Source organism: Schistocerca americana, chromosome 4, assembly GCF_021461395.2.
Source record: "Schistocerca americana isolate TAMUIC-IGC-003095 chromosome 4, iqSchAmer2.1, whole genome shotgun sequence".
Classification (NCBI taxonomy): domain Eukaryota; kingdom Metazoa; phylum Arthropoda; class Insecta; order Orthoptera; family Acrididae; genus Schistocerca; species Schistocerca americana.
The window spans coordinates 387,434,775-387,462,093 of NC_060122.1; the positions used below are offsets into that span (position 1 = coordinate 387,434,775).

General features: G+C 42.6%; 1 protein-coding gene across 1 annotated transcript in view; it reads left to right on the forward strand.

The window, feature by feature from the left end:
* LOC124613503 (methyl farnesoate epoxidase-like) overlaps positions 1 to 27,319 on the forward strand; it is a 250,109-nt gene that overhangs the window by 166,728 nt on the left and 56,062 nt on the right. The window contains exons 6-7 of the mRNA XM_047142211.1: positions 4,719 to 4,899; positions 9,043 to 9,160. Of these exons, the coding sequence (XP_046998167.1) occupies positions 4,719 to 4,899; positions 9,043 to 9,160 (299 nt within the window). The remainder of the gene's footprint in view (positions 1 to 4,718; positions 4,900 to 9,042; positions 9,161 to 27,319) is intronic.

Below are 27,319 nucleotides of genomic sequence, written 5' to 3' on the forward strand. Positions count from 1 at the left end.
GGCAGAACGTTATATACTCAAGCACCAAAGAATCTGGTAATGGTATGCGTATTCAAATACGGAGATTTGTAAACAGGCAGAATAATGGCGCTGAGGTCGGCAACGCCTATATAAGACAAGTGTCTGGTGCAGTTGCTAGATTGGTTACTGCTGCTACAGTGGCAGGTTATCAAGATTTAAGTTAGTTTGAACGTGGTGTTATAGTCGGCACACGAGCGATGGGACACAACATCTCCAAGGTAGCGATCAAGTGGGGATGTACGACCATTTCACGAGTGTACCGTGAATATCAGGAAACCGGTAAAACATCAAATCTCTCACATCACTGCGGCCGGAAAAAGATCGTGCAAGAAAGGGATCAACGATGACTGAGTCATTCAACGTCACGGAAGACTAACCCTTCGGTAAATTGCTGCAGGTTTCACTGTTGGGCATAAACAAGTGCCAGCGTTCGAACCATTCAGCGAAACATCATCGATATGGGCTTTCGGAGCCGAAGGTCCACTCGTCTACCCTTGAAAACTGCACGAAACAAAGCTTTACTCCTTGCCTGGGCCCGTCAATACCGATACTGGATTGTTGAAGTCTGAAAACATGTTGCCTGGTCGGACGAGTCTCGTTTCAAATTGTATCGAGCGGATGGGCGTGTACGGATATGGAGGCAACCTCATGAATCCATGGACCCTGGATGTCATCAGGGGATTGTTCAAGTTAATTGAGACTGCAATGGCGTGAGGCGTACGCAGTTGGAGAGATAAGGGACCCCTGACACGTCTAGATACGACTCTGACAGGTGACACGTACGTAAGCATCCTGTCTGATCACATGCATCGATTCATGTCCATTGTGCATTTCGACGGACTGCGGCAATTCCAGCAGGACAATGCGACATCCCACACGTCCAGAATTGCTACAGAGTGGCTCCAGGAACACTTTCGCTGGCCACCAGACTCTATAGACGTGAACATTATTGAGCATATGTGGGATGCCTTGCAATGTGTTGTTCAGGAGAGATCTGCACCCCCTCGTAGTCTTACGGATTTATGGACAGCCCTGCAGGATTCATGGTGTCAGTTCCCGCCAGCAATATTTCAGACATTAGCTGAGTCAATGTCACGTCGTGTTGTGGCACGTCTGCCTGCTCGCGGGAGTCCTACAAGATAATTAGGTAGGTGTACCAGTTTCTTTGACTCTTCAGTGTAATTCAAAGGCAACAGTCACCTTGAGCCACACAACACGCCTTGGAATCTTCCGACAACCGAGGAAATATTCGCATTCGAGAACATATCACGTATTCAGCTTTTGCTCACCATAAGTTTGTTCTCTGTGCCGCAGATTCCGTCTGAGCGACGAAGTTCTCTCGTGACAGGCCACCTTTCATAAACCTCTCACCCAGCGCCCTTTTGGCACACCAGAGAAATGCCCTATATCAATCGGCAAAAATAACCGAGCTTTAATATCTACTTATAAACTCTCACGACTCAAATACCTTCGGTTTTTCCTTTTTATCTAAATTTCTCGTGAAAATCTCTTTAAAATCGACGATAGCCAAGAGGAAAATGGTGGCATGGAGAATAGTTAATGAAGAACAGTTAGAGGGCAAATTGCATCGAGACAGACTGTACACATTTGTCTCCTCACATTCAATTTGGTCTCTAGACGTCCATTATGGTCAGTAGTACCAACACCTCAGCAGCTAATGCACGATGAAGCTGGGCAAAGTAGAACTTGGAATTGAATGCGGATCAACGGCATCACGTTCTCTTCACCAATGACTGCAGGATTTTTCTTACACCTGATGGTCGTCGTCGAAGAGTGAGGAGGCGCGAAGGTACCAATGCGTGTAGTCCCAGGGATTAAGGGGGGGGGGGGGGGAGGGTTGGGTCAGTTATGTTTTGGACCGGTACCAGGTACAAATTTCGGACGCTTCTCGTCGCAATCGAGGGTAATTTGGAGGCTGTGTTGTATCGAGACAGACCCACAGTTTCGTTTTACACGACGGCAGTGCGCCGCTATACAGCACCCATCTCATAAACCCAGCTCTTTGGGAGCAGGAATCAACTGAATGGAATGGTCTGCGGCATACCAAACTTCATGACTTCATGCGTGCATCGTGTGCGGCCCAGCTTGTCACTCGGCTTTGTTCAGCGCTTCTCGCAAGTACCCGGAACAGCGCGACATTTCATTTAACATTCCGCGGCGGCATTTTGCGTTAGGCACAAATATTCGAGTTCGGCAGAATGGTAGTATCAGCGCTGTTTACCGTTCGCTTTTTGTTTGTGGTGTGAAGGACGTTCACAGGTCCAGTGCCTATTTGCACAAAGAGGAGCAAATGGTTCAAATGGCTCTGAGCACTATGGGACTCAACTGCTGAGGTCATTAGTCCCCTAGAACTTAGAACTAGTTAAACCTAACTAACCTAAGAACATCACAAACATCCATGCCCGAGGCAGGATTCGAACCTGCGACCGTAGCGGTCTTGCGGTTCCAGACTGCAGCGCCTTTAACCGCACGGCCACTTCGGCCCAAAGAGGAGCAGTCTAGCGATCTATCGTCACAATCCTTTCAAATGAATGGGAATGACAGAAGAAATGGATGAGAATTCTCAATTCGCATAAGCGACGGGTACTGCTTATTTGCTACGAAACGACATTACAGTAACACGCAGAGAGATTTTAATCTTTTAGAGGACAATGAAAGAGCAAAAGTTATTACGATCGACAAACGGGATTAAGTGTTCTGTACATCAAAATGCACTTTGTGCTAAATGTGAATGCATACAGCATTTTCAGAAAGTGGTGATATGAACAGTAAAACTTCTGAAGTCACACCCATTATTCCATTATCAGTTGCCACAATTTTCAGTGGAAATGAACGAAGAGTGTGGGGACTTCATATATTACTGCAAACTGCGTTGGTTAAGTCAAGGGGCTTGCCTGGAACGATGTTTCGATTTAAATCTCGCTATTGCTCAATTTATGAAAACCTGCCAGGTAAGCAAAGAGCGCTAATACGATGCTTCCTGGCCTCAGGTAGGCGCGCCAGCCCCGGATCGAATCCGCCCCGACGAGGGCAGGTGTGCGAGCCATCCTGGATATGGTTTTTAGGCGGTTTTCCACATCCTACTAGGTGAATACCGGGCTGGTCCCCAAGTCCTGCTTCAGTTCCACGACTCGCAGACGTCTGAAACACGTCCACACTATTTCACGATTTACACTAGGAGCAGACAGCTGGGGTGCACTGATTCTGTCGCAGGGAGTAAAGGGTGGTGACAGGAAGGGCATCTGGCCACCCCTTCTAATTAACCATGTCAAATCCGATTGTAACAGTGCCGACCCTGCGGAAACTGCGGGACCAAGGATCAAGCGAAAGAAGATTGCTCAATTTATGAAGGAAAAAGGAGTGCAGGAACGAAAATTAGAACATCCGCAATGGATTGCAGACCTCGCATTTTAAATGGAGTTAACTGCACACTGGCCACAGTAAGACATTGCAAGGAAACTTCTTTCTGATTTGATAAGGATGCATTTAAAAAGAAAATCGCATTGTAGAAGTTACTCATCCTGACAAAGACAATCAAATTCCATAAACTAAATGGCGTTAAAGAAAGCGCGTGGTCTGACGAACTCGCTGTGGCTCCATCGAGCTTTTGACGACACTGTCAACCTTACAACTGTTTTCGGCGTGTTTTAGAGACCATTTGCCGTTTCAGTTGGAAGCGCCCCTATGCATATGCAGATGTAACTGACTAAACTGAAAGGTAATTCTACTCTTAATTGCAAATCTTTTTACGTTAAAACTGGGTCCAGGACATCTAAATTGCTTTTCTCAGGTAGGTTTTCCGAGACTTCATAATGAAGTTGCAAAAGCATTGCAGTATTTCGATCGACATATTTGTGTGTAAGAGCTATTTTCGACACTAAACAAAGTCACGGTTACGTGGCAAACTGACTGTGAAAATCTGTGAAATTGTCTGCTTTTGTCCATATGCAGCCTGTTTCTACCAGATAAAAATTATATTACATCTTCAGAGCGCCAAAAATAATTAATTTACACTGAAAACTTGTTCTGTTTGTGATTTGTGTTGTTGACAAATGTGAAACATAAGGCCACGTCATATGCAGCACGACTGTACTGCCTTTTCAATGCGGCGCGGTTACTGTTTTCTCCTCTTTCCTGTCCTCCGGCACGGCGCAGCGGCGGGGGTACCGTGACGTGAGGCTGAGCGCTTTGGCACTCGGACTCGGGCATTGCCTACGAGCTGATATCTTGGCCACACCTGTTCTACGGTATTTGATGACACGAATCCGACTGAGCATGCTTGGAACAAGTTGAAACTATCAGTGCATAGTCGTGGAAATCTTACTCGGGATGCTGCCATCGGAAACTGAAATAGGCTTCAGCTGCAACTAACGTGGACAATGAGCCAAAGTGGATCAAACCATGTTGCTATGTGTGGTGAACAGCAACATGTTATTGAATGTTATCCTGATGCAGATTTTGATTTCACATACGTGCAATTTCCAAGGGATTGCCTGTACTTTTGTTACTAATTTGTTTTTATTGTGCTATTTTCATAAAGCCTGGTCTTTCAATCACTGCTCTAATCTAATTCCAAATGTTTTCACAGGTACACCAGTGCTACAAGACTTTTCTTGGGAATTTTAGTTAGATAATCTCTTCGCGACCAATTTGTTACGTTGTTCTTTATTTTCCAGAGGATCAGCTTCTCATGGTGTTATACGACATGTTAGTTGCTGGCTTGGAAGAAACAAGCAGCGCTCTTCAATTTGCTTTTCTTATGATGTTACGGCATCCCGATGTCCAAGAACGAGTGCACAATGAGATAAAAGAAGCAGTTGGTACTGACAGACCTCCAACACTCGAAGACAAAGACAGGTACTTGGATAAACTTTTTACCGTTAAACGTATAGGAGAAAACTGATGAGACTTGAAATCTAGAATTTGCAATTTTGTGACATATCTAACCCACAAACCCTCATTTCGAGAAATGACTTGAGATTTACCATTATCTGTGTAGCATTGACTGTTTACAATATTAATTTTGAAACGTCGTCTCGCTTTTCAGTTCTCTACAGTTTCTTTGTTGTGTGCTTTGCTTTACCTGTACAGTTATTTATTTTTAAAAAAATACTCTCATACTCTTATAGCATCTCAGTTTTCTGTCATCTGCCATCAGTACCACGACTGTCCTCTTCGTTTACTATTATACGAGTGACATTTCATAGGTTTTTTCAACTTCGGGAACAAGTCGAAGTCTGCTGGTCTCATGTCCCGGCTGTACGGGCCGCAGGGGGCATGCGTCAACAGTTCTCACCCATTTTCGCACTGTTTTCGGGCAACAACATTGCCGATACGCGGGCGAGCATTGTCGTAAAGAATGAGTGGCTCGAGCAGCTGAGGTGTGGGTTTTGTGTATTTTTCTGCGTAGGTTTTGAATGAAGTTAGGATAATACACAGCTGCAACACTTGTTCCACATGGTATTCTATCTGTCATGATGAATCCTTGGTGATCATTACTTGCTTTGACTTTGAAGGTCTCTACTCGTTGGACTGTTATTTCAACTCCGGTTCAAAGTCTCTAGCCTGGGTTTCATCAATATGTACAATTCGACACCAGAATCCTTTACTTTCACGGACGAATCGTTGTCTGAGTATGGTTCCAACGTTTCTGCTTCTCTTCAGCAGTGAAACTGTGTGGGATCCATCTCGCAGGAATTTTTCTCTTCTTCAAATCATTTGTCATCATACGAAATACTGATGTTGGGGGAATTGCCGTGGCTTCAGAGAGTTCCTCACAAATTGCACTGCAATCTCTTCCCTGAGCATCTGCCACAAGTTTCACAATCCATTCATCTGTTTGCGTTTCTGGCATTCCAGATCTTGGATTATCATCTATGCTCATACGACCACCACGAAAACGATTAACCCAACGTGAAATTGTACTACGGTCCGCTCTAAATACACCAAAAACTTCACTTAACGCACTTTGGATTTCTGTTGGGTTTTGGCCACGTAAAGTTTCTGTCTTGATGTATGACCCCTGATTGTCAACAGACACAGTACCCGAGGCCCCTGCAGGGTCTACTTCTGCCTCTTGGCAATTTTATGTTGAAGTACAAAGCGAAAAAACAAAAGCACATGCTTCTTCCTCAAGCTCCCGGCTACATGTGGCGTAATTTTTACTGTTGTTACGTCAAACAATCCACAGTAATACCAACATGAGCATTACTTATGAAATGTCCCTAGTAATTACTGAATTCACAGTCTTCTTGCATACTCATATATTACAATGCCATACTTCTATTTTGATCATCTTCTGAAAGTGAAATAACTAGAATTCTTGTTTTTCTTCTTGATTCTTCAACTTACGGTCTTGGGTATCAGTAAAGCTGCTGACAACTATCTATACATCTAATTACAATATTTATTCGAGGAAGGACGGTTTGTAGTAGAAACTTAACCGTGTGTCACAAAAGAACGACTAATACAGAAGATATACACTATCTTAAAAAAAAATCACTATCATGAGGAATATTTCCTGATCTGAGTTACAATAGTAAAGCATGAAATTTTATATTAACACTGTACGATGGACCGGCACTCGAACCTGGTACGTTTGTCTTTCGCGAGTGAGTGCGCTGCCAACTTTCTATTTTTTCTTCTTTTTTATATGGGCCGCTCATCTCCTCTTTTAGCCCATAAATTCACTCTCCTTCTTTGCTTCAACGCATCATCATTGTTTTATTGTTTCTTTATTTAATAATATAATGCTTGACAATATCTCCTTCTGTGAAACTAAAAGACCTACATTTCTTAAAACACAGTTGTAACTGCTATTCTTAAAAAGGATATTCTACTTGAAATTAAAATTCGTTTCGTATGAACAAATATATCCTGGCTTCTCTGCAGTTGCGGGTTGCTGTACAGCGAGGAAATGATAAAAGTGAAATTCATCTGTGTAGAGAACTGCAAAAACTTAAAAAAAACTTCTTCTTGAAGGTGGAGATTTTGTATTCCGTGAAACGCAACTTGCTATATGAAAATTAAATAGTTTCTTCCAAAGCGGAAAGGTTCTGCTCAACGAAAGAAAGATCATGTTCATTACCTAAGGAACCGACGTTTCTTAATTTTTTTATTTTTTATTTTATGTAGACGAAACCTGTGTTCAGTCGCATGGGTCAGTAAGGCAGTTCAGGGCTCAGAAATCGGGGAAAATTATGTTTGTATTTCGTGCAATGTAGCAGTTTGTGTGCTCCACTGTGAGGTAATAGCACTACCTTCTTCTTCCTCTCATGTCTTCAGCCATCAGGTTGGTTAGCAGCTGTTTTCCATGCATTTCTGTCTTCGGCCTTCCCCTTGAGGGCTGCATAGATGGTGCAGCTGGTATCCTCAAGATCTGGTTGATGTATTCTAGTCCCGGTCTGCTTCTTGTATTTTTCCCTTCTACTGTCTCTTCAATGATACTTTTATGATACCATCATGTCTCAACAGATGGCCGACCCATGTGTTCCTTCTGGGCCTGAGTGGAGCCCCTGTTCGTTTGATGTTTTGTCTACGCAGGAAATCTTGAGCATTCTACAGTACCACCACATCTCGAAGGCTGTTATTTTATTTTTTTCTGAGCTTATCATGTGTCCGTGTTACACTTCCGTACATAAGCACACTCCAAACAAACGTCTTTATGAGATTTTTCCTGAGATGTTCGTCTATGCTGCTGGATGTGAAAAGGTTTCTTCTCTTGTTAAAAGCAGCATTTGGCTGGGGGATTAGACCTTCCGTCTGATTTAATTTCACTCCCTCTCTGTTCCACCATGTTTTCTTTTTATTCTTGTCCAGTTCTAAAGTTTTCTCTGCTGTTTTAGTAATTTGTACATGGAGTTCTTGCCAATCACCTTTTTTGTTGTCTCAATTTCGTCTCTAAATTTTTCTATATTTTGCTTCGTAATATTAACTGTAGTGGAGTTGTATCTGATTATATTCTTGGCTGTACTTTTTTTATATGGGAGAAATCGGATTTTGATCTTAGAGTGATAATGATCTGAATTAAATTCCCCAGTTCTGATTATTTTAATATTCATGATTTCCATGATATTCCTTTAGATATGGCTATGTGATCCAGTTGAAATTCTCTTAGGTTGGAGCTGGAGATGTTCAAGCTTTGGCTATTCTGGACAGGTTGCAAAAATGTGTCGAGATTAGTTTTAACTGTAACATTTTACACATACTAATCAGTTTTTCGCCATTACCGTTTGTTCTCAGGTGTGCTAGATATTCGCCGACAGCATTCTCAAATTGCTTTACTTTCCCAACTTGCACATTGAAGCCGCTGAGAATTATTTTAACATTTTTTTAGGTCTGTTGGAGATTTCAGATCCAAAAGACCCCAAAACTGATTTACTTTCTGAAAATTTTTTCTGTTATCATAATTAATAGGTGCATGACAATTTATAAAGATATAGCTTTTATTCTTGTACTTAATTGTTAATATGGACATTCATTCTGATTTCAACGTAAACTGTTATACTCCCTACAAACTTTACTGGTCCCTTATTTTATAACATATTATCCTCACTAAGATGGAGCTATAGTTCCACTACACGTCATTTCTGTACCCATGCAACGATCGCAAATAGAAACTGTGATGTGATCTTCTTCAGAGAAGCAGTATCGAGAGCTGTGAATCGAATATTTCAGGCTCCGTTTTTGCATCTTTCGATTTGGCGATTTGGTGGCATGATCAATAAACATCTTAACAACACTTTATTCTTCCGAGGCGTAGCACTCAAATGGTTATACGACATGCGATATTTAGTCATCCTGAGTTAGAAATACTTTTATTTGCTTGTTTGAAAGTACTACTCTACCAATGCATTCTTTTTCAATAGTCTAGTTGAATATAACTGATAGATAAATAACTTAGGCATTTACCTTTATCACATGTTTTGATGCACCTCCCAAAAAATGAAGCCAGAGAATTCATAGCAGTAATATAATGGCAAAAACTTTCATTATTTTTAGGTTGGTTTACACCAGAGCTGCCCTAATAGAGTCACAGAGAATGTCTTACGTGTTACCGATACGTGGATTTCGGCGGGTTCTCGAAGACACCACGCTACACGGCTATAGACTCCCAGTGGTTTGTATATTTAATGTGTCACAACTACCAAAACCTACATCAGCCACTAATTACTTTGTCTTAATAACTATTCTTACCAAATACAATGCTGCAATGTCGTTAGTTGATATACTAACCTTGAAAGGATATATCAGTAGTTTTTGTGCCAGTATTGTTTAGTTTACGTATATAGTAAGACAGCGTAGCATGAGCCAGCTTACAAGGATACAGATTGTCAAGCTCGATTTTTTATAAAAGCCGCCATTGATGATGATTCCCCTCCTCCCCTCCCCCTCCCGCTTGCCATACTTACCAACTTCGTTTCCAAAACTGTACTTCCTTATCACTCTGTTGTTGCATCTATGACTAACTGAAATCCAATATATTTCCATTTTACACTGTCAAGTTCCCCTGGGGTGCCCTGGTAACTGATCAAAAATGAAACTGTGTTTTTCTAACCAAATTATTATATTTACAGGACGGCACTGACCCAGATATCCACACCCCTAATAATTACTTTGCCGATAAAATACCACAGCGATGCCGATATCCGCATGTATATCTGGGAATATCTGCTCTAAAAATTAGTTTAAAGGACAGTATTAGTGCCATGATACAATCCCACTATATTGTTGTTCTCTAGCGTGGGATGAGGTACTTGCTCTTTGTAAGCAGCTGGTAATCACATTGACTATTGTCATGTGATTGGAAGCTGCTGCGAACGGGTGTGTTGGAAGGAGTATCAGAAGTCATGTGCCAGAGATACCAATGATACCTCAGATTCTATCCTCGCCTGTGAATGGTGTCTTCTCTACGGAAAATATCGGATCTACTTGTCCATCTGATTGTGAGTGGCATGTCAGTGAACTCCTGTACAGGGGAGACTGGGGACCAGGGACAACTTAGAATGTTACATCAGTCCCCTTAAGCAACAAGTTCGAGGCACTGTCTTCCATTGAAACAGAAACTAAGCCAGTGAGACTCACTTAATCTATTGAGAAAACGCTGTATCCTGAGTCAAGGGGAGGGAAACATAAAAGGGTAGAGCTCTAATAATCTTTGGCAGTTAAAAACATGTGACACATAATGCTACCACTTAGAGAACTACCAGCGAGAGATGTGAAATAACCTCATGTACACTCAGTATAGCTACCTGTGGATGTTATTCGACATGCTGAAGAGTTATTTCGGCAGCTGGCAGTCGGCGTTCGTTGGTGGAAACGATGTCTGTCGTCTGGATTCTGATGTCTAACTTAGATCATTCCAGCAACCAGCAGAAAAGGCTAGAATACCAACTTTGTTCACAGACTTTCAGTGAATCTCACAATCTTCATAATTGATCCCATAACTGATAATGGCCATCATGTTCTGAGTTGCATGGAAGGTTTAATCCAGTCCCTGTGAAGGTTCGGTGACAAGCTAGGCTGCTACTTCTTAGACTTGCCCCGTACCGTTGAGAAATGTAGGGTCCCCCTAAGTGGTTTGGGTATCCTCTACACATCGGAGGCTGCTACCCAGGCAGTTGAATGAGTGTACCTGAATATGTGTTGGATGCACATGAGTTTTTTTAGTGTAGCAGACTCTCCATTCAGTCTACATAATACACTGAAGCGCCAAAGAAACTGGTATAGGCATGCGTATTCAAATACAGAGACAGATAAAAAAGCAGACTATGTAGCTGTTGTCGGCAAAGCGTACATAAGATACGTGTATGGCGCAGTCGTTAAATCGGTTACTGCTGCTACAATGATAGGTTATCAACAATTAAGTGAGTTTGAACGTGGCATTATAGTCGGTGCACGAGCGATGGGAGATAACGTTTCCGAGGTAGATATGATGCGGGAATATTCCCCTATGACCATTTCCCGAGTGTGCGGCGAATATCACGAATCCGATAAAACATCAAATCTCCGACATTGTTGCGTCCGGGAAAAGATTCTGCAAGGGCAGGTCGAACGACGACTGAAGAGAATCGTTCAACGTCACAGAAGTGCAACCCTTCCGCAGACTGCTGCAGGTGTCAATGCTGCGCCATCAACAAGTGTCAGCGTGCGAACCATTCAATGAAACATCATCGATATGGGCTTTCGGAGCCGAAGGCCTACTCATGTACCGTCGATGCTGCACGAAACAAGGCTTTACGCCTCGCGTGGGCCCGTCAACACCGACATTGGACTGTTGATGACTGGAAATATGTTGCCTGGTCGGACGAGTCCGGTTTCAAATTCTATCGAGCAGATGCACGTGTACGGTTATGGAGACAACCTCATGAATCCATGGGCCCTGCAAGTCAGCAGGGGACTGTTCAAGCTGGTGGAAGCTCTGTAATGGTGTTCGGCGTTTGCAGTTGGAGTGATATGGGACCCCTGATACGTCTAGATACGACTCTGACAGGTGATACATACTTAAGCATCCCGTCTGATCACCTGCATCCATCCATGTCCATTGTGCAATTCGACGGACTTGGACTATTCCAGCAGGACAATGCGACTCCCCACACGTCCAGAATTGCTACAGAGTGGCTCCAGGAACACAATTCTGAGCTTAAACACGTTCGCTGGTGACCAGTCTTCCCAGACATGAACATTATTGATCATATCTGGGATTCCTTGCAATTTTCTGTTCAGGAGAGCTCTCCACGCCCTCGTACTCTTACGGATTTATGGACAGCCCTGAAGGATTCATGGTGTCATTTCCCTCCAGCACTACTTCAGACATATTATTAAAATCCTACTGCTAACTGCTGTATCATTCGCAACAAAGTGCCAGATTTTGAAACATTCCTAAAAACGAGTGAAGCTCAGATAATACTAGCTACAGAAATCTAATTAAAACCTGAAAATGACAGCAGTGAGATTTGTGGGAAAGCGTATATCAATGGGACAGGCTTCTAGGGAAAAGAGGTTTATGTTTGTTTTAGTAGACAAGAAACTCAAACCCACAAGGACAGAAATGCAAATTGCATGTGAGAATGTTTTGGCAAGATTCAGACTTGTCTGTGGGTATACACTTGTAACTGGATCCTTCTCTCGACCGCCAGACTCGCTATCCTGATTTATTCAAAAATTATAAAGAGAACCTCAGTTCATTAGTACCTAAATTCCTCAAGCACACTGTAATAATTGCAGGAGACTCATCATTCAGCAATCATTTAGGATCATTGCTAAATTTTTAATGGTGGACATGACAATATATCCTGCTAAACATTATTAAATACCTTGTTTGTAAACCACCTGTTCCAGGTAGTTTAGAACCGCGCTCTGGTTAAAACACAGAGTGTCCATAATTAAAGTTCCAATTTCAAAACGCTGTAGAAAGAGAACCACATCACATATGACGTCATATTTCAACATCATATTATTCATGGAGGGTGAAACGTCGTGGAACAAAAAAAATTAACAAAAGTATTACCAGTAAATGTCGCTGTAAGAGTCTTACTGTAAACGGAGTCGGCTACAAGTGACCGATGACTCACAATACGATGGCTGTGGTTGTAGTTGCACATTACACCATCTGTATTGTTCAATGTGTATTACTGCACAGGTTCAGCAGTCAACAGTGATGGCGCTGCTAGACAGGTGAGCTTATCCAAGATCGTATTACATCGGATAGGAAAAATCTGGTTTTAATGGTCCTGAGGCAAGAAACTGCATAAAAAGCAAAATGACGTCAATTTTTAAAGCAAGATGACGACGGTTTCTAACTGTCATGAGACTGGTGCAAGACATGTTCAGTATGCTTTCCACCATTTTCTGCCACAAGATGAAACCGAGAAACAGCATGTTCCACAACAGATAGGAATGCAATATGCAATGCGTGCCTTCAGTTCAGTTACATTCGAAAATGGAGCACTGAAGACCACATGTTTCAGATAATCCTGCAGACAAATGTCGCATGGGTTATGATCAGGTGAGTGGTAGGGCAAGATCAGCATCATGCCACTCTGCATTGTTGCCAAATGTTTTCTAGATGGCGGGTCCAAGATGGCAGCAACACACGGTTCAAATTTTGTGGGAAGTTCAAATTTTGGATGGAAAATAGGTCAATTGGGCCACCTCCACTAACCTAACCCCCCTCCCAACCCATCCCCTCCCACACTCTTTTCTCAACTGGAAATTGACAGGATAAGGACACAGTCAGTGCTGTGCTGTTGGATAGGACGGATGTAAGTCTTTATTTTGTATGCATTGCCCCCACCCCCTCTCTCCCCCAACTGGAAATTGGCGGGAAAAGGACTCAGTCTGTGTCGGGCTGCTGAATAGGATGGACATAAGTATGAATTGTTTATTTAAACAATTTTAGTTGTCATAGACACTATCTCCTTTGGGTGTATTCACCATAAGGTCCAGACACCAATTGACCTAGTACACAACACCATCACCAGAGGGCTCCGTCGGCCCTCCCTCTCTGTCCTCCCATGACGTAATCCAAGCTGGCGGTCTGGGGAAAAAATGGCGGCGAAAGGACTCTGTATGTGTCTAGCTGCCAGACTGGGAGGACAGACATAGTTGTTTACTGTGTTCAATGGATGTGATATAGGTGATGGAAAAGGAGTATATTAGTTGTAACCATGATCTGAGAGCTGTGTCGATAGCAATTATATTTGGTGAAGATGAAGATGAATGCGTTTCATGACATAACAAAGATGCAGCAGGATGGGGTTAAGCTACACTTCACAACTCATACTGATAAATGCGTGTGCTGTATCTGTAGATCATTCGATATATGTCCAGTCAGTCAGTCTTCCGAAGTGCAAGAGGCAAGATGTTCATCCCTGAGTCTCTGCACCCTGCTAGAAGAGAGGCTTGCTCCGGGCTCCCTGCCCCAATAGTTCCTGCACCGGCTTACAGCCGCAGGACCACGCATTGAAAATACCCGCAGCTTTCCTCCTTCCCATCCTCGGCGCACAGATGCTCTTTGTCATTGAACATGATCTGCTTCAGGAGTTATTATACCTGGTGTTGCGGAATATTGTCACATACATAACTTGAAGATGTCACAGGGACAAAATTACCACAGTACAAAGAGAGAGAGAAAGAGCCTACAGATGACGCGAAAATATGTAAACAATTCCAAGGATTACCACCACTGCCACATTTGAACACATACTCTAAAATGATCGTAGCACATTTGTGAAACCAACTTCAGAGACACTTAGCATGTTTTTGTGGGAAATACACTTGTCTTTGAGCACGAGCTTCGGGGGTTACTAAATCCAACTGAATACATTTGTAAATACACTTCGAAAAAAGATCGCTGTACTGCAGTTTGTCTCTATTTTGCGATATATACCACCACACTCGAGCATGGATTCTAAAAAGATCGCTGCACACTTGTGAAACCTGCCTAGACACTTCACACACTTTTGTGGGAAACAGATCCTCAAACCAATATCAGCTGCAGTATCAAGTTTTACACACCAAAACCATGATATCTGGAAGTCAAAATACATATATCTGATACTCTAAACAGAACGATCACCACTTTTAGAGCTCTATCTGCTTGTTTGAAGGCACTGCCAGAGAGAGAGAGAGAGAGAGAAAAATTTCTGAATTTTGCACCTGTTATGGAATTCAACACTTTTCGGAAACAGTGAGTGGGCTTACTTTTATATTTGCTGTTGGAGGTAGGGACGTTATTTTTCTCACTTCTCGAAGCGCACACTGGTGCGTAAGCACAGACAGCAAAATCAGAACAGTTACACAAACAGAATTCGAAGTACTGTCCTACAGACAAGAAAAATGGTTGGAATTTTCGGTGAATGTTCTATGTCCTATAGCTGCTGGTCTGAAAATACTCTAAAGCCACAGTGGCAAATGCGGGACAGTAACCCACCAAATCTGGATGGACTGCTTGGACATCTCTCTCAATACTCAAACAAAGAAGACATCGCGTTACTCTCAGACGTCACAGAACTTTCCGTAGATACGTTTCTCCCGTCTCGTTTGGACGAGTCTGTAGAGGCTTCTAAGCCACGCACAAAGGATGTCTTGTGATTGGAGCATTCTGACTGGCTCTTACTAAATTTACCTGCCAAACTGCTGCTGCTGACAGTGTGGGAGCACTGTCCACCATTTTCTGAAGACGAGAATTTTAGCGGGAAAACTATTTTGTACAGATCGAAAAAACATACAGCTGTCATTTAGCACTGACAGTTAAACCCTGCAAAAGTAGTCTGCGAATCATGAAATACGGAAAAAAGACATTTCTGCAATTACTCTGCTCTGCTACTGTCGAGAAAAGCTTTAACTTTTTTTCAGCATGAAACCGATTTCCAACCGGGCAATATCACCACACGCCATATCGATTTCGTAAACACACAATTTGTATCCTGTGCCATACAAAATCATAACTTCTGAATCCTGCATACAGCTATCGACCATCATACTCTCGTACTCTTCATATACCACAAAGACAAACAGATCTAACAGAAGTCAATAGCCCCCACGCAGACATCGACCCAATGAGAGATCAGAGCGCCCTCCACAGACAGCGGTCACTCTCTGAACTGTTGTACAAAGGCTGGGCTGGTTCTCCTCGGCACAAAGGCATTAATTTTTCCGACCCTCTCTGCTTGCTTGCTAGATTACTGCCATGCTTCTTTCCACACCCATCTCCATACTCTCGGATTACAAGAAAACATGTATTTTCACATGGTTTTCCACAATATCATACCATTTACGTCATAGCTCTCGAAGTCAAGCACATAGCGATATGCTACCGATCCCTTGCACAGTATAATTCCGAAGATAAAACGTGGAAATTATTTCTCTAGAATCCCGAAACTTCAGCGAGATGCAGCGAGGTGGAACGAGCTGCAAACCACTGAGTGACTAGAAACTTATCCCGCCTGCAGAGACCTTTACGTGAAAACCCGAAAAAAAGAGGAAATTGGTAGTTCCACCGATATCAGTGATATAACAGATTGCAAATCATCCTTCTACTTTACAAAGTGAACTAAGGTGTTTCTCATGTCTAGAGAACTAGCAAACGTGTATTCCAGCTGTCTTTCACCACCTAGATGCACACAACACACACCACACTCGATGTTCTCTCAACCAAATAATGATAGGATATGTGTAGAAGCAGTCAGCTGTACTGTCCGGTACATACATACACGCCCTCAATGAATCTTCTCATATTTCCACGGAGAACACATACGATCGTGAAGGCTGCCCAACACATACTGAGCATTAGTTCGTTCACTTTTCACCAGCCTAGATGGTGACGGCTTGAGGTCAGCTACATTTCTGTACCCCAGCCTGCTTCTCCAGTCTGGACAGCTCCCACCGTAAGCCAAAAATGTCGATTGTTCTGGTCACCGGTCACAGCCGATATTCACTCATCGCACGCCAGGCAGAATCACCCTAAGGAACCAGCCACATATATTTTATCATTATACTTAAAATAAAATTTTACTAACGCAGTCTCAATCTGACGACATTCGACAAAGAGCGGAGTATCGGAAATACCCTCTCCTGACCACTGTGGCTCTGGGAATATAAATATCTATGGCATTCTTACGACTGAACATAATTTTTCACATAAAAATGCCTTTCATTCCTCTTGCGGCTGTCACAGTTTTCCACGTCAAATACATACCTTCCTTACTACAGGACATAGTCATTTTCCTTTGCTTATGTCGGAAAACATACATACTTTACAAGCCAGCTGATCATAGCAAATCTATCACACATCCCTTACAAAGTACAATACTTCGCTAATAACTGAAAGTTGGTAATACCAAACAATACAGAGTGAAAATGCGGAATGGATGGAGACATCTCATTTGTTTTTCTTGCGAGTGGTACCAGTGTGTCTTAAGACCAGAGACGTAATTGTCTTATAAGAGGCCAGCTGTTAAGAAAACACGATTGCAACAGCTATGTTACTGTCACAAGCAGTCTTCGTTGTACCGGCGCAGACAAGTGTTGCTAATGATATCCAAGTTGAAAACTATATAGGCTTTATAAATCAAGGAAATCGAGGTATGGTACAGCTTCCGAATGAAGTGGTCTTCCACACAAATACCGCGAAATTGAATATAGATGGTGATCGCTGGAGTGTGTATCAACATACCAAAATTGTGGGTGCACGTTGCCTGCGATGTAAGCTACTAATAAAATCACTGAATTTAGAAAGTGATTTGGCTGAGGAACGTGGTATGAAGCCGGTATTTGCAACTCTCTCATTCCGCTGCTACATATTTCTCCAGTATTTGTAACACATTCTATCTCGATGCCACGTCAGAGAATCACTTAAAAAAAGAATGCAGCGCTAGATCGTGGTCGTCAGAAATGGACAAAATCCTATGACCAATACACTGGCATTTCAGATGTATAGTGTTACGCTTTCTGGTAGAAATGCTGTCTACGATTTGGAATCAAGTCCTCCCATTCAAGCACATACCTTCATTGGACGATATGGAAATGTCCCTTAATGATTAGAGCTACTAGTGAATCATATTCGTGGCACTCACATATCTCGAAACAAGTCACCTTTCTTGAACGTATCTGCTATGGTTAAACTCCAACGTAGTTTTTAGGTAGCCCCTATGCATCTTGTAGCTGTTCTTCAGTCTCTGCAGCTTTGTCCATGTGATCGTTCCAGTTTATGTCTGAACTGAGCAGAAGTCAGAGAGCGCTATATCTACCACCTTCTGCAACCTGTGTAGAAACAGAGTGAGTTGAGTTAGTGCGACAAAACCGTGGTTTGAAGATTCGGTGGAAATGGGAACATGTTGTCGTAGTTCCCCCAATAGTTAGGTTTAGTTTTAGTTATGACATGTTCCGTAGATCATTTTCCCGATTATTTTATCGATATGATATATATGAATAGTTCTAATATTAATATTACTGAAATTTTTAGTTCTACACATGCAACTGCATTTAGAGGTACATTTTTTTACCATTTCTGAAACAGAAACTCGTCCATGGAGTAGAAGGAGTTGTCCAAAAGAAAGGATTTTAAGCTAGATTTAAAACTTGATCTGCTACCTGCCAGACACTTTACGTTGTTGGGCAAATGATCAAAGATTTTTGTTGCTGTATAATGTACTCCTTTTTGAGCAACTGACAGCTTCAATAAAGGACAGGAAAGGACATTTTTCCCTCTAGTGTTGTACGTATGAACATCACTGTTCTTCGCGAATTGAGATGGATTATTTGTAACGAATTTCATTAGCGAATATATGTACTCTGATGGTGCAGTTAAAATAACTAACTTCCGGCCGGGGTGGCCGAGCGGTTCTGGGCGCTACAGTCTGGAACCGCGCGACCGCTACGGTCGCAGGTACGAATCCTGCCTCAGGCATAGATGTGTGTGATGGCTTTAGGTTAGTTAGGTTTAAGTAGTTCTAAGTTCTAGGGGACTGATGACTTCAGATTTTAAGTCCCATAGTGTTCAGAGCCATTTGAACCAAAATACCTATCTCCTTGAAAAGGTGCCTACATGACGTGCTTGGGTGAACACCACCAATTATTCTCACTGCTCTCTTTTGTGCAATCAATACTTTATGTCCAAGTGGTGAGTTACCCCAAAAAACTATTCCATAAGACATTATTGAATTGAAATATGAAAAGTACGTAAGGAGGCCGATATGTTTATTACCAAGACTAGCGATTATACGAAGAGTGAAAGAAGCTGAACTTAGTTGTTTGAGAAGCTCAGTAATATGCTTCTTCCAGTTCAAATTGTCATCAATGTGAACACTAAAAAATTTGGAGAAATCTACCCTGTTAACTGAGCCCTGTTCATATTCTACATCAATTGTCGGTATGACTCTATTCTGTGTACAGAACTGGATATAGTGAGTTTTTTCAAAATTATGATGTGTAAGACAAAGCTTCCTCCCACAACACACAAATTGGATGATTGTTTTGCTTTGATGCATAATGGAGCGTTTCCGAACAGCTGACTGAAGGTCAATCTGGAAATTGGCGGAAAAGGACACAGTGTGTGCTGGGCAGCCAGATAGGACTGATGTAAGTATGCATTGCTTATTTAAACAATTTGAGTTGTCATAGACAATAGCTCCATCCAGTGCATTCACCATGAGGTCCGTAGTCCTACTGACCTAGTTCACAGCACTGTCACCACATGACTCTGTCGTCCTTGCCCTCTCGCCATTTGATCTGGGGGCAGATCGTGGGAGAAAGACTCTGTGCCTAGCTGCTGGACTGGGGGGATGGACATAATTGTTTATGTGTTCAACGGACGAGATGTCTGTGCTGGAAAAAGAAGAGTATATTAGCATCTGAGGACTGAGTCGATAGCAATGATATTTGGTGAAGACAAATACGCTTAATGAAATAATGAAGATGGGGCTAAGTTATGGTTTGCAACTCATGCTGACAAATGTGTGTGCTGTAACCGTAGATAACTCGGTAAAAGACGAGTCAGTCAGACTTCCGAAGTGTGAGAGGCATTATAATTTACCCACAGAATCTCTACGCCCAGTTGGAAGAGAGGCAACGTACCGGCTTACGGCATGGGCAGGGAGCCCGCCTGCTTATGTCACAGTCACATGGCTGCAGCCGGGCCATGCACTCAGCACTTCCTGTCGTGGTGGAAACACCCGAGGCTGTCCTCCTTCCCATCCCCCATGCACGGGTACCCTTTGTCGCTGAAAATGAACTGCTTCAGGAGTTACTGCATCTGGTGTTGCAGAATATTGTCACAATCATAACTTAAAGATATCACAGTAAGTAAATGTACCACAGCACAAAGAGAAAGAGAGAGAGAGAGAGAGAGAGAGAGAGAGAGAGCTTTGCGGATGACGTCAGAATATTTAGACAATTACGCGTTTTATTCAGAGGAATACCACCACCGCTACACTTGAACACCTATTGTAAAAGAAGATCGCGACATACTCGCGAAACCGTCCCTGAGACACTTCGTGCGCTTTTGTGGGAAATCCCTTGTCTTTCAGAACAATCTGCTTCAGGAGTTACTAAATCCAGCTGAATACGTCTGTAAATACACTTTCCAGAAACACAGCTGAACAGTAGTTTGCTACAATTTTGTGATTGTATACCGCCACATTCGAACACTGACTAAAAACAGATCGCCACACACTTGTAAAAACTTCTTGAGATACTTTTGTGGGAAACAGATTCCGAAACCCATATCAGCTGCTATATCTGGTTTTACACACCAAAACGATGAAATCTGGAAGTCGAAATAAATATCTGTGTAAATCTAAAAACAGGACGCTCACCACACTTCAAGTTTTAGTTGCCAGAGCGAGAGAAAAATTTCTGTGGTGTTCATCAATTTTCTGAAACATCGAGTGGGCTTACTTTATATATGCTGCTGCTGGAGTCAGGGACATTATTTTTTACTCACTTCTCGAAGCACGCACTGGTGTCCAAGCACAGACGGAAAATCAGAACAATTACACAAACAGAGTTCGAAGCACTGTCCTACACATGAGAAAAACAGCTAGAATTTTCGGTGTCCTACAGCAGCTGGTCTGGAGATGCTCTAAAACCACATTGGCGGATGACAGACAGCATCCTGTCAGAGGAGGATGGTCTGCTTGGACGTGCCTCTGGACACTCGAACAAAGAAGACATCACGTTACTCTCAGACGTCATGGGACTTTCATAGACACTTTATCCCGAAATGTTCAAAAATGGTTCAAATGGCTCTGAGCACTATGGGACTTAACATCTATGTTCATCAGTCCCCTAGAACTTAGAACTACTTAAACCTAACTAACCTAAGGACACCACACAACACCCATCCATCACGAGGCAGAGAAAATCCCTGACCCCGCCGGGAATCGAACCCGGGCGTGGGAAGCGAGAACGCTACCGCACGACCACGAGCTGCGGGCTCCCCGACATGTTCAAATCAGTCTGTAGAGGCTCCTATGCCCCACACAGAGGATGTCTTGTGAATGGGCTATACTGATTGGCTCTTACTGAATTTACCCACCAAACCAATGCGCTGCCGGTGTGGGAGCACTGTCAGCAGTTTTTTGGCAGATAGACAAATTACGAGATTTTCAGCGGCAAAGCTATTTCGGGCAGACCAAAAAAAATCATACGGCAGTCATATTGAACTGACAGTTAAATCCTGCAAAAGTGGGGTACATATCATAAAATATGGAAGTTATCACCAAAGACACTTCCACAATTACATTGCTCTGCTAATGTTGAGGGAAGCTTGTATTTTTCAGTGTTAAACCGGTCTCTAACTGGGTAGTATCTCCACACACCATATCGATTTAGTAGTAAACACAGTTTGTATCCTGCTCCATACAAAATCATCACTTCTACATCCTGCATATAGCAATCAACCACCAAACACTCGTACGTATTCTGTGAAAACAGACAGAAAAAGCAAATGCACTATATATAATCCTCGCAACGCTAGATATTTCCCACGAGGTAGGTCGGTCATCCACCGTGGTCAATCATTACAAGGCAACTGCCTCCACACACACTTGCCTGATATGCGATCAGAGCACCCTCAGCAAACTGTGATCACTCTCCGAATTGTTGCACAAAGGCTAGGTCGGTTCCCCTCGGTACAAAGGCATTACCATTTGTGGCCCTGACGTGGTTCCTTTCTTGGTTTCTACACCCATCTCCATATTCTGGATTTACAAGAACACATGTATTTCCACATGGTTTGCCAGAATACCATACCATTTACGCGATAGTTCTCGATATCAAGCGCGTAGCAGTATGCTACCGATCGCTTGCACAGTATAAATCCGAAGATAAAGAGCACAAATTATTTCTCTACAAACCCAAAACTTTAGTGAGGTGCAGCGAGGTGGAGCGTGCTGAAAACCACCGAATAACTGCGAAAATCTTTGTGACAACTCAAAAAAATTGAGGAAAATAATAGTTCTACTCACAAATACCGATGTAAGTGATTTAACAGATTTCAAATCATCCTTCTACTTTACAAAGTCAACTAAGATGTCTCTCATGTCTAGCGAGCCAGTGAACATGTCTTCTACCCGTCTTTCACCATCTGGAAGCAAAACAATCGATGTTTTCTCAACCAAATAATGACGAGGAAAAGCGTCGAAGTGGTCAGTTGGAGTATTTACATGGGGGGGAACAATGGCTCAGCACAAACACCTGTGCATACTGAATCTTCTCAAATTTGCATGGAGAACACAAGCGATCATGAAGGTTTTCCAACACATACTGAGTGTTAGTTCGCTATTCAGCCGTCTAGAGGGTGACTTCCTCGGGTCAGCTACATTCCTGTACCACAGCCAGCTGCTCCACTCTGGACAGCTCACACCGTAGGCTGGAAATGTCAATCGTTACAGCGACAGGCTAATGCCGCACCTCAGACAGACTCGTGCTAGGAAGGCAGCAACATATATTATATCACTCTACTTACAATTAAATATTACGATTGCAGCCCCAATTTGACGACATTCAACAATGAGAGAAGTATTGGAAATACCCGCTCGTGTCACCTGTGGCCCTGGAAATAGTTATATCTGTACCATTCTTATGTCTGGACCTAATTTTAAACGTAAAAAAGTCTTTTACTCCCCCTACAACTATTGCAGTTTTCCATGTCAAATCGGTACTTTCCCTATGACAGGACATAGTCATTTTCTTTGCACACATACTTTATAAGCCCACAGCTAACCTATCATGAACGCCTTACCACTAAGCACAGTAACTAAATGCTAAATGCTGACGATACCAAACAATACTGAGCGAAAATCCGCGTTGGATGGACATGTCTCATAAGTTTTTCTTGCGAATAGCGCCATTGTCTTAGAAAGAGAGATGTAATCGTCTTACAAGCCACCACATGTTAAAGACACGATTGTATCGACTATGTTACTGTCATAAGCGGTCTTGATTCTACCGACACATACTGCAGTCCAAAGCAAATCTGCGTCCCTCAGGGTCCATTCACGTCTATCACCCAAACAATCTCTCTATCATGCACCATCCAACAGAGAATAAAAAAATTGCAAACTATAAAAACTCTGCTAACTTCATCAGACAGAGGACTCGATAAGATATTACCATGTCCCTGCTTCTGATATATATTTACCGATAACAAATACCGTCTGTGTGCTGGCATTGAGCATATGTGCCGACCCTATTAAATGTACAGGTGTTGATCCCCTCAGTGATCAAAGTCGTCTCCACAGACCGTTGTAAAGTGTCATGGCCTGTACTATAGGAGGACCATATCCCACAGACTATTAGTTGCAAGAGAGAGTCTCTATTTTGTTGTCTGATACATTGCATTTTTCTTATGTAACATGTCCAAACAGCGTATAACACAGTTTTTACACTGCCATACATTTTGTTTCTTCCACCACGAATTCGATGTTTGTGCCAGGTTCTAAACTGGCATTAACATATTTCAATCCATTGGATCAACTGAAAGGATGATATGAAGTAAAGAAAGTCACAATGTATGGGAAATGGAAGAGTTCTGCGGCGTTGAGGAGCGTTTCCAAACAGCTGTCTGAAGGTAATTGACGACCTCCACATTTAAACTCATCTTTCACAGTGACGGGATAGCTGATGGCTCGGTGTTCCATTTTGATTGATTCCTCATACTACAGTCATACACGTGCTCACTGTTTTGGTGCTAACCATCCCTGGAAGGTGTTGCCCCTCCACCAAGACTCTTTCTCCATCTCAATCAAGCGATGCCAGTCGGTCATTATGTTGTAATCAACAGTGTACCAGTGAATGGATGGGGTGGAAAAGACACCATTCATGTATTGTAATAATAAGCATCACAGTTGGTAGTGCAATCAATTTTAGCAATTTTACTGTAATTTCAAAACAGCCCAATTATGCGGCAGCATGCTTCCCAGAGTCTGTATCATCGCTAAGCCACCATTTCTCTACTTTGCAAGTGCCATATAACATACTGCGAATGTACATAGATAAATGTCCAGTACGTCCATTTATCGTTAATTCTCGAATGTATACACCAAAGTATACCAGACAGCGTACTACATATTTCCAGCACTTTGATCATAGCATGTGATGTATACTCTTTTTCTATGCCAGTCGAAGTACAGAGCATTCTTAGGATAAAGTTAGAGACTGAAAGACCTCCTCACATTGTCTTTGACCAACTTTCCTTGCAACTTTGTCACTGATTAAATCTGCAGCTGACCAGAAGTAGACTGCTAAATTCCACGCCTAGTGAAGGAGCAGAGTGAGCCTAGTCTGTAACCACTGTTCCACACCAATCTCATTCTTGGTACCTATCCAAGAGACCAAGATTTCGACAGATGTGCACATGTCGAGGAGGTTAGCACCCATTATCGGTGTATAGTAGATATGAAACTGTTGAGAAAATGTACTAGACGGTTAAGAAGAAGAAACATGCGGTTTCTGTGCATGATGGAGCTCCAAACAGACGGCGTTTGAAGCATTTTACGTAGATCAACTGCACTATCAATACTGAAGTATTGTTCTAGTGTCTGAGGTCATTACCAAGAAGGTATTGGTAAGAGAGAACATAAGCACACACACTCCTAAGGCTACACGCTTCTGCACTTAAAACACGTTGCTGTTTCCGACCTATCAGTTGTGTGGAGTGTAACACTGTTAATATTCCAATGTAAGAAATACATTTGCAGTGCATGACATACTTTCTCCTTGCAAAGTCTGTCTATGATAAACCATGATGACAAACTGTAAAATGAAAAACCTACTTTCTTAAAACATTGTCTTTGTGACACTTGCACAATGTAGCTTCCCAGAGGTGTATAGCACCCACTGTTCACATCCGATCATGGTTCAGAAATTATACTATGGTCTCATCACCCCAAGAAAATGATCATCAGTAATGAAGAATATCTCTTACAAGGAAGCAGATAAATGCATAGCAGCAGTCATGCCCCCACTACTCCCATAAATAGGACATTTGTCAAGCAGATGTACACATGGGGATTGCAGTATCTCACAAACACCTGGCGCTAACTTAGAATCACTGTAGTCATGAAACTGAACACTCGATTTTATGCCAAAGATGCGGTACGAGAATGGAGTACATTGCATAAATCTTCATTCATGTAGAGGAAAATGCCGTAACAGGACGGACATTTTGCATCATGATCACACATGAGATGGAAGGCCTCTGTGACTGAGAGGTTTGCTGTTAACGGTCACAAGTAAATAGAGCTCTAAGTCACACACAAAACATGCAGTTAGGCGCAGAATGTAGGTTATGCCACACTACTGATGTACCCCGAGAGAACAACGGAAAAAATGGTTAAATGACCTGCAGCAACATCTCCCTCTCTCTCTAGAACGCATCATAAATCTACCATTAAATCATACCTTGTTACAACTCCATCTTGACCAACCACTCCATCCACTTTCTGTCATCCTTCAACGCAGATGCAAATAAGTTTAGAGGCAGAGGGTTCTCTTTTGTCCAGAAAAGCATCAAAGATAGCAGTCAACTCGTGTGTATCACTATAACTTCAATAGAAATACAATAGAATGCTGCCATAACGCAATTGTTTGTTTGGTGATTGGCAGGGAGTATGGAGAAACACATTGTAAATACTGTTTGTTAGTGTTTAAAACACCTAATCAGTCCTGCACAGAGTAATACTCGTGATCCATTCTGTAGTTGTGTACTGAAGTCACCCTTGCTCGTCATACAAAGCCCTTTAGGTAAGGTCACATAGCGCCCCACTGTCTGCCAGCCTGCAACCCACATCTTTTGCCGGTCTGTGCGACGCTGCTCAGGGCGCATACTTGGGCAGGTGCTTATCCTAGGCACACATCCTGTCTCTTGGAAGCTACCTTAGCCTTCATTCTTCATGACCACATGAAGCCAGCAGCAGACCTGAAGCCACTCTACCTCCTCCCCCCCCCCCCTCCTGATCCATCTGTGATACACAGAAATACAGAAAAGAGAGCAAGAGCTCTGCAACTGCATTCTAGTATAGTGCTATACTATACCATCAGACCAGAAAAATAGTTCATTTGCACTGGGTGTTGACCACTGTACTACCTACTACAATTAGAAGCAATTTGAGAATATGTGGTGCAAAGTGATGTCATGATGGCGTCAGCATAAGCGACATAAAATAATGAAAAAAATTGACAGGAAAAATGTATAAATATAGGGAGAAATACACTGAATGTGGGAGTACATGACTGTCTTCTGCTTGGTGCAGGACAAGTCATATGTGGCAACAAGATAAAGACGTGCAGGTACCCCTGCATTTCGGTGTATTTCTCCCTCAATTTATACTTGTTTTATGTGAAGATGTACGAGTGTCTGGTGGTCAGTACCTGTATGCACAATGCAGAAGTGGTAATTTTCTATGGTGCACGATACAAATTGTGTTTACTGTTACATCGATATGGTATGTGGCTCTTAGCACTATGAGACTTAACATCTATGGTCAGCAGTCCCCTAGAACTTAGAACTACTTAAACCTAACTAACCAAAGGACATCACACAACACCCAGTCATCACGAGGCAGAGAAAATCCCTGGCCCCGCCGGGAATCGAACCCGGGAACCCGATATGGTATGTGGTTAATGATCGACTTCCCGCTGACACATCCCAGCTTTCCTCGACAGTAGGACAGCAGTGTAATTGAGGAAGTGTCTTTGGTGGTAATTTCCATATTTCATGATCTGTAGACCACTTTTGCAGGATTTATCAGTCAGTGCAATATGACTGCAGTGTGTTTTTTTAGGTGTGTACTAAATAGTTTTGCCTTTAAAAGTCTCATAATTTGTCTGTATGCAGAAAAAATAGCGGACAGTGTTCCCACACCGGCACAAGGATCAGTTTGGCAAGTAAATTCAGTACGTCCCAATGAAAATACTCCATTCACAAGACATCACTTGTGCGGAGCATAGAAGGTCTACAGACTGGTTCAAGAATAACGGCAGTAAGGTGTCTCCTGACGTCTGAGAGTAACGTGATGTCTGCTTTGTTCAAGTTTCAGAGAGACATTCAAACAGACCACCCTCCTCTGGCAGGATGCTGTCTGTTATCCGCCATTGTGGATTTAGAGCATGTCCAGACCACCTACTGTAGGACAAAGAAAATTCCAGCCATTTTTCTCGTGTGTAGGACAGTGCTTCGAATTTTGTTTGTGTAATTGTTCTGATTTTCCGTCTGTGCTAAGACACCAGTGTGTGCTACGAAGAGTGAGGAAAAAATAACGTCCCTGACTCCAGC